Consider the following 13,658-nt stretch of genomic DNA (forward strand, 5'->3'; position numbering starts at 1 on the left):
GCCCTGATAGGTTAAAACATAGGTGGGAGGAGTAAACAGGAGAAAGAGGAAGTGAGGTAAGACTCCTCAGACAGACTTGACAGCTCTGCTCTCTGGAGCAGAGATGCCAGGCTCCGCTCTCCCAGGCAGCTCAGACCCAGGATGGACTTAGGCTAGAATCTTCCTGGTAAGCGCACCTTGGGGTGCTTACACACATTATTAGAAATGGGCTAAATTAATATGTGAGAATTAGCCTAGAAGAGGCTAGATAGAAATGGGCCAAGCAGTCTTTAAATGAATACAGTTTGTGTGTTGTTATTTTGGGCATAAGCTAGCAGGCGGCTGGGGTGCTGGGGACGCAGCCCTGTCGCTCCTATTTCAACAGAAAAAAAGAGAAAAAAGACAGAAGATAGAATTGGGAGGGCTCTCAGTGAATACTGAAGAAGCCCTGAATTTATTTCTCATACCCCTTATATACCCAAAGCAAAAAGGGGAGGGCAAAAGACTTCCTTACCATGGCTCAAGGAACAAACAAGCTTAATTCCTTAATTCTCAAAACAGCTAGTAACCACACCTTTTGCCAAACAGACTGTTAATTGTCCTTGAGGACCAAGAACAAGCTTGGACTCTCTGACCTTAAGTCAACATGGAATAGATTCACTATGGGCTCCCACAATTTTCCCCCTTTTAAATTATTTTTTTAATGCCTGTGTTTTTGCCTCAGGACAGATTACTAAGCCTGTCTTAGATTGTTTCTTTTTTCAAACTTCCAGACTTACTTGTCATTGGTACATACATTCCTCCATGTGTGTCTTGTTTTAGATTGCCTGGAGGCAAAAAGATCTTACCTGTCTTTTACTACCAGTCTCTGTTTATAAAGGATTATGGGAGAGTACATAGCTTGACGCCATACACCTCTGAACCAACTTTCCACCAAGAGTTCACAAGTAACTAGACAAACAAATAATGCCTAGCAATAGACATGTTCCTATGGCTGCAACACTTCCTAATACCTGAGTAAAGGATGACCAAGATGGTCCAGGATGTCTTTGGCAGTTTTAGCTTTATTGAAAGCCTAATTTGCCTTTTAAATCCCTTCGAATCTAAGGACTCATTAGCATCATGCCAAATTCCTCTCGGATGAGTTCTAACCTTTTTCCACCCAGTAACACTGTCACTGTGAACAGAAGAGGTTACAAACATTAACAGGTTAATACCGTAATTCTAGTCTGATTATTAACAATGGACACACAATTGTTTAAACTACAGTTCTTGTAAGTTCAATCCAATCAAGGGACAAGAACATGTTTTTGTGATGGTGAGGTATGAGTACCTCCACAGTTCTGAGCCTTTTCTTTCCCTCTCCTAAAATCCAGGGCATTGCTGCCACTAGCTTCCAAAGGTATGTTTCAGCCGCTCCAGTCCTGAAGACTGAATGCCAGCAGCAAAACCTTTATCCCATTCTTCCTTATCAGTGTGGGGGGCCTCCTCGGCACCTCCAGTTTGGTTTCCTGAGCAGTCTAGTGCATATTTCTCAATTACAGTGATATTATACTGAAAAGGAGCGTTAGCACACACCACCTCCATAGCAGTGCAATTGCTCTAACGAGTCTTTCCCACAGAGGGGAAACTTCCGAGGCCCCTGCTCTCCAGGCCTTCTATTTTTTTTTTTTTCTTGTTTGTTTTGAGATTGGATTTCGCTGTAGTTTTGGAACCTGTACTGAAATGAGCTTTTTAAGACTAGGCTGGCCCTGAACTCATAGAGATCTGCCTGCTTCTGCCACCATTTCCTGGCTCAGGCCTTCTATTTCAACAGCAGATGGGCACTATACTGGCAAAGGTGACCTCCGTGTCCCAAGGTATAGTGTGGATAAACAGCCAAACACTCAGTCACAGATTTATTTTTGGAAAAACAGGCATTCCTCAGCTGGATCAAGAATAATCAAAACTTACAGATATCTGGGAAATTTGTGCAGCAGGTCTATCAAGAAGCCAGGAATCATTAACTGTCACTATAATCACCTTCCATTCCCAGATTGCAGGATGTAATACCAGAGGACCAGGAACATAAGTTCAATAAATCTCACTCTGACTCCTCTGGGGGAGTATCAACAGCCACAATATCATCAGGGCCAGTATTCCTCTGTTCCACACACCACACCAAGCTCAAGCAGCCATCAAGTTTCATTTTCTTCCTGTGAAAAAACACAAACATGGGGGCTGGAGAGATGGCTCTGTGGTTAAGAGCACTGACTGCTCTACCAGAGGTCCTGAGTTCAATTCCCAGCAACCACCTATAATGAGATATGGTGCCCTCTTCTGGCCTACAGACAGGATACTGTATAAATAAAGCTTAAAAAACAAAACAAAACAAACATGCCCTCAACTCCCTATCAGAACAGGGTTGTAACCCTGCCACAATCCAGTGTAAGGATGCTTCCATTTCACCTGAGCAGAAGTTGCTCGAAGTGCCATGCTGCCAAAATCTGCCTCCAACAGACTGTGCGTGGGCATCCACACTTAGGAAATGTAAAACAAAAAGGACATGATTATGTAGTCACATGCATTATGTGGTGACTGAGAATGTAACTCCCCATTTTATATTTTTTGAGGTGGTGGTGCACGCCTTTAATCTCAGCACTTGGGAGGCAGAGGCAGTTGGATTCCTGTGAATTTGAGGCCAGCGTGGTCTACAAGAGCTAGTTCCAGGACAGGCTTGATAGCTACAGCCAAATCCTGTCTTGAAAAACAAACAAACAAAAAATAAAAGAAAAAAAAGATGTATCTTGAGACTGCCATGGGCTTGATGAACAATACCTTGTCCTTGAGGATTTTAAAGAATGTCTGTTTTATGTCAGTTTTCCATTGGGAATAATATTTCTGAAATGCTTTACCAGTATATCTCAATCTATTATCCATTTTTATAATTTTAGGAATGCCCATATATGAAAATCATTTTAAGCAATTAGCTATCACATGCTTCCCCAGTTTGCATAGTGGCTATCAAGAATCCTGAAGAGGTATCGATGGTCACATGCACAATCTGTTTGACTGATGGCTCAGGCTTATTGCTAACTAGATTTTACATTTTAAATGAACACATTTCTATTATTGTATATTTTACCACACGGCTCATGTCCTGTTACCTCACATCTTGCTTCCCTAGAGGCTGCTGGCGTCCCAGACTCAGCTCCCCGCATCTTTGTTTGGATTTCCTGCTTAGCTTATTCTGTTCTGCCATAGGCCAAAGCAGTTTCTTTACTAACCAATGGTAATAAAACATATTCACAGCATAGAGAGAGCATCCCACATCAGAACCTGGAGGCAGAAGTTGATGCAGAGTCCATGGAGGGGTTGCTTACTGGCTTCTTCATCATGACTAGCTCAGCTTTATTTCTTATAAAACCCAGACCAGGGATGGTACCACCCACAATTGGCTGGACCCTTCCATATCAATCTCTTAATAATAAAATGTTCTACAAGATTGCCAACACACTGACCTCACAGAGGCATTTTCTCAATTGGGATCCCCCCTTCTCTTAGATGACTCTAGCTTGTGTCAGTCAAGTTGACATAAAATTAGCCAGCACAGCAGCTCTAACCTTGCTTTTCCCTTCTGAGATTGGACCAGATATGGCCCCATTAGGGTGGTATGCCCCAAAACTACTTTCAACCTCTCAGATCAGTGGCTTTTATTTTACACTCATGAGATCATGCAATACTTGTTTTCATGTGCTGGATTTATTTCATTTAGCATAATCACCAGTTCCATTCATTCAGGAACAGCAGGATTTGTGACCTCTGAAGTGCTTAGTGGGCACGAATACTTTCTGCCAAGCCTGACTACCTGAATTCAATCCCCAGAGTCTCGTGGTAGAAAGGGAGAACTGATTCTGCAAGTCGTCCTGCCCGGCACTTTTGTGATATGCATGACCCATCCTCCATATACACAAATAAATGGAACAAAAAGAAGGCGAGAATTTAATTTTCTTCTGGTTCATCAGTTTTCCATGTATATGTACCACATTAAAAAAATCCACTTGTTGGTAGACACTTAGCTTGCTTCTACTTCTTGGCAAAAGAAAAACTACTTTAAAAATCTTTTACCCAAATAATATCAATTTCCTTTATGCTTATGTTATTCTATAACTGGAAATTCATACAACCATACAATAAAATTCAGTGCAATCACCGGCAAAACATGCAGTCATTATTACCTAAAGATCAGCAGAACTGGCAGGGCAGCTTATTACAAAAGTGTAATTAACAGTTGTCAAAATGAGGTATTAAAAATAAACACCCAGCTGAACGGTGGTGGCGCACGCCTTTAATCCCAGCACTGGGGAGGCAGAGGCAGGCGGATCTCTGTGAGTTCGAGGCTACCCTGGTCTACAAGAGCTAGTTCCAGGACAGGAACCAAAAAGCTACGGAGAAACCCTGTCTCGAAAATCCATAAATAAATAAATAAATAAACAAATAATAAAAAACCCCAATCCTCCTTTGCTTTTCAAGACAGGGTTTCTCTGTAGCTTTCCGAGTCCTGTCCTAGAACTCATTCTGTAGACCAAGGCTGGTCTTGAACTCTATCTGCCTCTGCCGCCCCAGGGCTGGATTAAAGGTGAGTCCACCACCACCTGGCCACCCAAATACTTACGTTTATGAATAACTGAGTAGACTAGGTCTGAGAAGCACCTCACTCCAAAAAAAAAAAAAAAAAAAAAAAGGGCAGGTGAGGCAAAAGGTATTAAACACACAAGGCTATCTTATCTTGAGAAAGTTTGAAAACTTGTGTTTTCCTTTCGCGCGATTATGAAATTCTAATTTATTGCCGGTTTTATGGTTTGATTTACACTCAGCTTAAATTCAGGACCTTGGGCAAGTCAACTTACGCTTCCTCATTTGTAAAGACCCTACAGTGCTTCTGGAGGACGTCAAATGGTATTTGCCAAATACCAGACAGACGTAGGTGGTGAGGCACTCGGCAGCGATTCTCTCCCGATGCCTGCGCTTACTCTCAAGAACGTTTTGTCTTCTGATTTATCAGTGAGTCCTATATTTTTTCTGGGTTACTTAACACCTGCTCACCTTTGAGTACGGGGGAAATGAGCCCTGAGGGAACTCTTCAGGTGACACTGTTCGCAACACCAACCTCAACCTGCTGTCAGGGAATTCGCCTATCAGAGAAATTACCGATATTTCTTTTTGCTCCGAGTACACGACGCACTTCGGGAAAATCTCCCAAACGAAACCCGGAAGAAAGGCACTTCCGCCAGACACGGGGAGGGTGGGCTACAATGAGATACCGAACCGGAACCAGAGGAAGATGGCCGGAAGCGCCGGGGAACTACAGTTCCCATAAGCCCGCGGGGCAAGGTGAGGGGCAGGCGTCGAGACAAGGCGGACAGGCCTTGCCAGTCATTTGGCTATATCAAGGTAAATGCCGACACCGCGGCTCCAAGGGAAGAGTTGACTTATGGTTCGCAACTAGACTGTACGAGTAACCCTCCCAACCCATCCTAAACCGACGAAAATGACGCGTCCAGTAGGGCGTCCTTGAGATTTCCGGGCACAGTACCCCACGTCCCTGCGAGCTTTCCCAGTGCCGACAACGCGGGGACTGGGCTCCCACGCGTGCTTCTTCTCCAGCCCTAGCCTCCGGCCACGGCAGGAGGTGGGCGTGAGAAGTGGGGGTAGCAGTGGACCTGAGTAGCAGGCGACCGCCGCTCAGCTTTGCTCGCTCCCCGGCCACCCTTCGGTGGAAGCCATCGCAGTCTTGTGGGCAAAGGCTAAACACCTCCATCCTTGTTCTTAATCCCCCTTTCTGCCCTCAGTGTGGTGTAAATCCGCCGGGGAGGCCGAGCGACTTCCCCTAGGTCACAGAGATTAAGTGGCAAAAAGGAAGTTTTAAAGCGAACTTTGTTGTGACTCACTACCCTCCAGAGTTTAACCCGAGCCTTGAGGTCCGCGGACTTTTTTTTTTTTTTTTTTTTTTTTAATAAACACCAGCGGTATCCAGGGGGGCCACCTTTGGGACCCGGCGTAGAATCCTAGCGCGTCATCAGCCTCGGTCCTCCCAGCCGGAACATAAACAAGCACAGGGACCTCCGCAGACCGATCCTACCAGCGCTTCGCCTCTCCTCTCCTCCGAGCACCTCCAGTCCGCGTCACCGCGGCTGCGGAGCGGGTGGGTGGGGTTTGCTGCTCCGCGGCGGCGGCGGCGGCTAGTGGGTCCTCCGGTGACTCCGGGGCGGGGCTGCGGGGAGGGTGCCCCCCGACTGAACGACTTCTCCGGAATGGGGGGTGTGGCTGGTCGGCCCGCAGCATCCGGGTGGGAGAAAGGGTCCGCTGTTACTGGCGGCGCAACCCCCAAGGCCTGCAGCTAGAGATGCTCTTCCTCTCGGTGAGTTGTTTTGCTGTTTTTGTTGGCTGGGATGTTCTCATAGTCACGCCCCACGAAGGAGGAAGGAACAGGCTACCTTGGTCGGTGTGGCCTTGATTGGTCTGGGCAAAGGGGACTTGACCAGCTAGCTGCCCTCCCCGGCCTCCTGGCTCCGGGCTATCTTAATCCGCGGCTGCACTCGGTGTTCAGTTTCATGCAGGCTCTTGGGAAAGCTGGTGCTGCTGCTGCTGTCTGATTCCCGCGGACAGACCTTGGGATCGGGGCCGGTGCTGGCAGCTGGAGATGGCGGACACAAGATCGGTGTATGAAACCAGGTTTGAGGCGGCCGTGAAGGTGATCCAGAGTTTGCCGAAAAATGGTAAGTGCACTTGGCTTCCCCTTAAAGCCTCTCAGCTGGTTTTCGTCTCCCTTATTTAGCGCCCCCTCCCATTTCAGCCATTAAAAGGCGTGTAATTGAAAGGATGGTATTGAATGTGAGTTAATTACCCCCATCTGTGAGGCCAAAGGTGAATGTACTATTTAAGTAGTTTATGTCGTTGAAAAGAAGTCTTCTCACTTAATAACTGTGGATTTGGGTATGTTTAAAAAATCTGGGGTGAGATTGTCTAGTGCTACATCGCTCAAAAGTGTGTAATTCAAACCTTTAGAAACTTTTGATATGAAACATGAGGAAAGAACAAATATATTCACGTGTAAAATGATTATTTTGACTGTGATGTCCCTAGATACGGTTTTCTTCGTACGTGTCCTGTTAACAATTTGCAAAAGTTTTTGTAATTTTCTCTGACTAGTTAGTGTTAAGGAATATTTTCCATCACTAAGTTTTATTTTTCTTTCTATTCTAAGAGAAGCTTCAGAAGAGAGACTTTCACCTTTTACATTCATATCCATTTGTATTATAATTTATATTTTATAAGTTAAAAATTTATCTTAAGCATTGTTATGTGTGCTAGATTTGTAAGCCAAGACCAACATAGCATTCCTATATTACTATAGTATTTCATATTTTCTCACATTTCATTTATCATCTTTTGGCCAAGTAATGAAAGTCAGCATAGTTCATTTCAATAAAAACTCTTCAAGTACACTTCTGAAAGCTTGTAGGGCATGCGTTACTATGTACAAAGCCCAATTCAGGTCATGCGCACCTCCAAAACAGTGGCACAGGTTGTAATCCCAGCTTCTTTGGAGGATCAAGAGGGCTGGAGTACTTGCTCAGTAGTGGAGTACTTGCCTAGTGTGTACAAGGTCTAGGCTCCGTGTTTTTTTTTTTTTTAAGGTTTACTTATTTATTATGTTTACAGTGTTCTGTCTGTTGCTTGCACGCCAGAGGAAGGCAACAGATCTCATTATAGATGGTTATGAGCTACCATGTGGTTGCTGGGAATTGAACTCAGGACCTCTAGAAAGAGCAATCAGTGCTCTTAACCTCTGAGCCATCTCTCCAGTCCAGCTCAGTGGTGTTTTATTGTATATCTTTAACATTGTATTGGAGGAGAATACATGGAAAACTAAAGGATACGTACAAATAAGCTAAATGAAGGAAGGCAATAATAAGCCCAGTGTGGTGGCACACACCTTTAATCTTGGCACACCAGAGGCAAAGTCAGGTGGATCTCTGAGTTTGAGGCCAGTCTGATCTGTATAAGGAGACCCTATCAAAAAACAAAAAAAGGAAATAATATAGGAATTCAATTAGATATCGATATTTTAAATGTTTAAATGTTCAATTAAGAAAATTTATAGGAAAGTATGATTTAAGGGTTTTATGTAAGTAAGTAACGTTTTTGTTTTTGTTTTGTTTTGGTATTTTGAGATAGGGTTTCTCTATGTAGCCCTGGCTGTCATAGAACTCGTGCTGTCGACCAGGCTGGCCTTGAACTCACAGAGATCCACCTGCCTCTGCTTCCCAAATGCTGGGATTAAAAGTGTGTACCACCACCGCCTGCCGTATGTTCACTTTTCTAAGCTATTCATTTTATAATTTTTTGAAAATTGATAAGCTAGACTTGATCTTTCAATCCTTCCTACTTTATTATTTTACATTCTACTCACTATTAACACACACACACACACACACACACACACACACACACACACACACACAGACTGGATACATGTATAGATAATGGATTGCAGGCCAGCCAGTTTGGGCTACATAGCAAGATCTTGTTTAAAACACACACACAAAAGAAACCAAAGTATTGTAAAATTAAGATAAACGTGTTAAATGGCCCTTGTGACAGGTATTTTTGTAGTTTTTTTATTTTTTGTTTTTTGAGACAAAACTTACTAGGTAGGCTCACGCTGGCCTCAAGTTTGGGAGTTCCTCTTTCTCCTGCCTCCTAAATTTTGGGATTATAGGTATCCTTTACCATGACTGGCTTATAATATTTTGATTTATTGCTTGTTTATTTATTGGCAGTATTAGGGATTGAACCTTGGACCTTGATCATCCTAAGCAAGTTTTCTGCCGTTGTGCTACATCTCCAGGCCTTTTATAAATTGTTCGCTTGGCTTGGAATAATTTTGCGGTGAGATCTTGTGGCTTTTGTTATTTATTGCCTAGTTTGTATTTAAAGCCTAAAGTAATGAGGGTCTGGAGAGATGGTTCAGTGGTTGAGTACTGGCTGCTTTTTCAGAGGACTCAAGTTCGTTTTCTAGTACCCATACCACCAGCTCTAGGGACGCAATGGGCTCTTCTGGCCTCCACAACACTGACATGCATATGCATATGCACAGGAGCACAAATAAAAGTTACAAACAAATCCCAGTTAATGAGTTACGTAAAATACGTGTTTGATAAAACCTTTGATTTTTTTTGGTTTTTCAAGACAGAGTTTCTCTGTGTAACAGACCTTGGTGTTGTGGAACTTGCTTTGTAGACCAGGCTGGCCTCGAACTCACTGAGATCCTTCTGCCTCTGCCTCCCAAGTGTAGGGATTAAAGGCATATGCCACCATCACCCGGCATTAGATAATATTTCAAATACATATGTTACATATGTCCCAGGAGTGTCTTTAGGACAGAAGTAATGCTGCCGTATATGTAGTATATTCAGTGTATGCTTTCAGTTTTGTTTATATCTTTTATAATATATACCTTTTACTTAAGCTAATAAAATTGTACATTTTGTTAGCTTACTGAAGAATGAGATAGTTGTTTAATTAAAATTTTTTATTACATTTATTTTGTGTGTGTATGTGTGTTAGTGCACACGTGTGGTGGTCAGAGGACAACTTCTGGGAGTTAATTTTCTCTTTCCATGGTATCTTGGTTACAGGTGCTTAGATGTGCTCAGCTGTCTCACCACACTTCCCCTTTTACTGGTTTTGAAATTTTAAATTTACATTTGAGTTATTAACTCATTTTAACTGTGGTTTTTCTATTTTTATTCTTTGCTATATCAAGAATAACTATCTTGTTGAAATACCGTGCCTAAGAAATACTCCTAAATGTTCATATATTATATAGGTAGTTATCACTGTAATTTCGGAATTAATTATATACTCTTGGCCAAACCTGAACTACCAGTTTTCAATTTGTATATGTTGTAATTTCTAGTTAAAAAAATTCTATTAGCTTTTGATTACTTCATGTAATACTTGATATATAACCCATTATCTTTAAACTACCCTTATAATTATTGTTTTTATAACTATTTTATTTTTTAAAAGTAATGAGCAGTATGATGGAGAGATGGCTCAGCAGTTAAGAGCCTTGTTCCTCTTCTGGAGGACCTGAGTTTAATTCCCAGCAAGCACAGCAGGAGGTTCACAAATTCCTGTCATGTGACTCTAGCTTCAGGGGATCTTACTGCAGAAACCCACACTCACTTTCAGATACCCACACAGACACACACACATAAAAACCAAACAAACAACACTGAGATTTATTTTTTCTGTCAAATACTTTTTTATTTAAAAGTTTTTTTTTTCATTTTACATACCAATCACAGCTCCCCCTCCCTCCCCTTATCCCATTCCCTCTACCTACTCTCCCACCTACTCCCCACCCAATCCTGCATCCACTCCTCAGAAAGGATATGGCCTCCCATGGGGAGTCAACAAAGTCTAGCGGGACCAAGCACCTCCCCGCTGTATCAGAGGCTGAGCAAAGTATCCGTCTATAGGAAATGGGCTCCAAAAAGCTAGTTCATACTCTAGGGATAAATCCTGGTCCCACTGCCAGCGGATCCCCAGACTGTCCAAGTCACAGAACAGTCACCCACATTCTGAGGACCTAGTTCGGTTCTATGCAGGTTCCCCAGCTATCAGTCCAGAGACAGCACTGAGTTTCTTTTAACAGGAAAAGGGAAAATGAAATAATAATCTGTATACCTACCTACTATCCAGCAACATCCCCTTTTAACATTTTCATGCATATTGTGTTGGACTCCTTGGTAGGAGATAAATTGTTCCTCTGTAGACTGGGCTGGCCCGGAACTTACTATGTAATCCCTGGTTATCCTATTCTGGCCTTTGCCTGTAATCCTTTTGCCTCTCCTTCCCAAGGTATTCTCACTTGGTATACTGTTCTATTTACACACACACACACACACACACACACACCATACCTCATTTAGGTCTTATTGTATCTTTTTTTTTTTTCTTTTATGTGTTTTACTGTTCTGCTTGCTTATATGCCTCTGTGTACCTGTCTGGTGCCCATGGAGGCTAGAAGAGGGTATCAGAGTTACAGATGGTTGTGAGTTGCCATATGGGTGTTAGGAATCGAACTAAGGGTCTTTGTAAGAGCAGCCAGTACTCTTGGCTGCTGAGCGATCTCTCCAGCCCCTGTTTATGGTCTTTTTCTTTTGTGAGTCAGGGTTTCTCTATGTAACAGCCTTGGTTGTCCTGAAACTTGATCTGTAGACCAGGCTGGCCTTGAACTCACATAGATCCACCTGCTTCTGCCTCCTGAGTGTTGGGATTAAAAGTATGAGCCGCCATTGCATGGCTGTTTATGGCCTTTTACTTATTTATTTATTTTGGTTTTTCGAGACAGGGTTTTTCAGTGTAGCTTTAGAGCCCGTCCTGGCACTAGCTCTTGTAGACCAGGCTGGCCTCGAACTCACAGATCCGCCTGCCTCTGCCCTCAAGTGCTGGGATTAAAGGCATGCGCCACCACTGCCTGTCTGTTTATGGCCTTTTAAAGATGTTTTCTTCCTTTTTCCCATTTAATAACAGGTCATGAAACTTCTTATGCCATTATTAATATTTCTTTGCAATACAGATTTTAACATTTATATGTATGGCTTTTACTGAATATTGTACTTACAGTACTTATAATTTGAGGATTTTAAATATAAAAATGTTAAAATATTCGAAACATAAAAACAAATGAATAGAACTCATTATGCAAAGTATAATTTTAATAACCAAAGTAAGCATGTTACTTTTGAAGATAAGAATGGGATGAACAAGACGGACGGTGGTGGTACACGCCTTTAATCTCAGCACTTGGGAGGCAGAGGCAGGCAGATTTCTATGAGTTCGAGGCCAGCTTGGTCTACAAGAGGTAGTTCCAGGACAGGCTCCAAAACCACAGAGAAACCCTGTCTCGAAAAACCAAAAAAAAAAAAAAAAAAAAAAAAAAGAATGGGATGAAGAGTGGAGTTACATAGTAAATTCCAGGCCAGCCCAGGATACAGGAAAACTGAGCAGCATAAGTGAAAACCTTGAACGTTTACCTTGGTTACTAAAATTTTATTTGTTGGCCAGATTTTAAGTTTCCACTAGATAAAGGACTTTGGGAGAGCCAGTTAGTGTGAACTTTGGTTAATAATAATAATAATAATAATAATAAATAACATTTTTCACTTCTACCTCTAATTTTGGACACAATTTTTTTGAAAACAGTTCTTCGTATATTTCTTTTTAGTGTAATATTTGCTGGTTATGTCAGTTGCATTTATAAAATGGTTGCTAATTTATTTATTGAACTGATACTGTTCTTAAAAGTTTAAACTTGCCAGGCAGTGGTGGTGTACACCTTTAATCCCAGCACTTGGGAGGCAGAGGCATGCGGATTTCTATGAGTTCTCGAGGCCAGCTTGGTCTACAGAGTGAGTTCCAGGACAGGCGCCAAAGCTACAGAGAAACCCTGTCTCGAAAAACCAAAAAAAAAAAAAAAACCCAACAAAACAAAACAACAACAAAAAACCCAACCAAACAAAAAATCAAAACAAAATATTAAACTTTAAGAACTTTCTGAAATCAAAGGAAAACGACTAATATCTGATGTTTTTCAGATTGAAATAAAATTATCTGAATTATAAAGAGATGTAGTCCTGGTGTGGTGGCTCCTGCCCTTAACACTCAGGAGTCTGGTTCAAAAAGATGTTGTTGGAGTTTGAAGCCAGCTCGGCCTACATAGCAGTTCCAGGCAAGCCTGAGCTATAGTGTTAGAATATAGTATCTGAATAAATCAAACCAAACAAGAAAACCACTTCTAGTGTAGTATGGCTAAGCTAATACACAGCTTTATGTTATGAGTTACAGTCCCAAGTGATCTGTATTTAATGTTTGTTCCCCATAGGATCATTTCAGCCAACAAATGAAATGATGCTCAAGTTCTATAGCTTCTACAAACAGGCAACTGAAGGACCCTGCAAACTTTCAAGGCCTGGATTCTGGGATCCTATTGGAAGATATAAATGGTAATTTCACTTATAGAGTTAAGAAAGAATTTTCATTTATATCAATTAATTACATAGCTATTATGTATTTTGTGAATAAAAGCCTACTAGGTATTTGCTCACAATTTTATTCTTTAAATGTCCTTAATATACTTTTGCGTAATTAAGAACATCTTGGGGAAGATAGGAAAACAGCATTGTTGTGGGTAGGTACTCTATAGATGGAAAATGTTTGCACTTATTCTTCCTTTCCTTTTGTGGCGGTTCCTCCTTCCAACCTTAGATCAATCCCACATATTAAATGAACACATTTGCTGTTGGTAGTACAATTTAGTTAATTCTTACAGTCTGAGATAGAGGCAGGAGGATCAGGAATTCAAGGCCCTTTTTTGCTATATAGTGAGTGTGAGGCCAGCCTGTGCTATATGAGACTGCTTCTCAAAAAAAAAGCAAAAACAAGCTTCCTTATCTCTTTGATCTGCCAAAGAACATAGTGGCTTTTGCTTGTCAAGTGAGCTGTTTGCTTTGAGACTGAGGTAATGTGTAACTTGGCTTGACTCAGTGACTGCTACTTACTAAGATGACTTCTGACCCACAGTACTTGAGTTGAATATTGGCTTCTAATGTTCTAGTTAAAAG

The 13,658-nt window shown here is 41.9% G+C and overlaps 2 protein-coding genes across 13 annotated transcripts in view; one reads left to right on the forward strand and one right to left on the reverse strand.

The window, feature by feature from the left end:
- Positions 1 to 6,303, reverse strand: part of LOC126507818 (E3 ubiquitin-protein ligase RNF6-like) — a 35,477-nt gene extending 29,174 nt beyond the window's left edge. For 4 of the 10 annotated variants that reach the window (XM_050152590.1, XM_050152587.1, XM_050152588.1 and 1 more), the window contains exons 1-2: positions 5,065 to 5,233; positions 1,933 to 2,174 (exon numbers count right to left, since the gene is read on the reverse strand). Coding sequence is in view for 1 of the 10 variants with exons in the window: in XM_050152597.1 (XP_050008554.1) it covers positions 2,063 to 2,174; positions 6,101 to 6,303 (315 nt within the window). In the remaining 9 variants the exon portion in view is untranslated. Of the gene's footprint in view, positions 1 to 1,932; positions 2,175 to 4,633; positions 4,653 to 5,064; positions 5,302 to 6,100 lie in introns of those variants that run through there. The other 6 variants (XM_050152592.1, XM_050152591.1, XM_050152595.1 and 3 more) reach the window with 5 other exon arrangements.
- Positions 5,347 to 13,658, forward strand: part of Acbd5 (acyl-CoA binding domain containing 5) — a 31,526-nt gene continuing 23,214 nt past the window's right edge. Inside the window, exons 1-3 of one of the 3 annotated variants that reach the window (XM_050152586.1) lie at positions 5,347 to 5,412; positions 6,569 to 6,737; positions 12,920 to 13,040. In XM_050152586.1, the coding sequence (XP_050008543.1) occupies positions 6,662 to 6,737; positions 12,920 to 13,040 (197 nt within the window). In that variant the 5' untranslated portion in view covers positions 5,347 to 5,412; positions 6,569 to 6,661. Of the gene's footprint in view, positions 5,413 to 6,030; positions 6,164 to 6,245; positions 6,380 to 6,568; positions 6,738 to 12,919; positions 13,041 to 13,658 lie in introns of those variants that run through there. The other 2 variants (XM_050152585.1, XM_050152584.1) reach the window with 2 other exon arrangements.

Source organism: Alexandromys fortis, unplaced genomic scaffold (genome assembly GCF_014885135.2).
Source record: "Alexandromys fortis isolate MF-2015 unplaced genomic scaffold, M_Fortis_MF-2015_v1.1 scaffold_54, whole genome shotgun sequence".
In the NCBI taxonomy this organism is placed as follows: domain Eukaryota; kingdom Metazoa; phylum Chordata; class Mammalia; order Rodentia; family Cricetidae; genus Alexandromys; species Alexandromys fortis.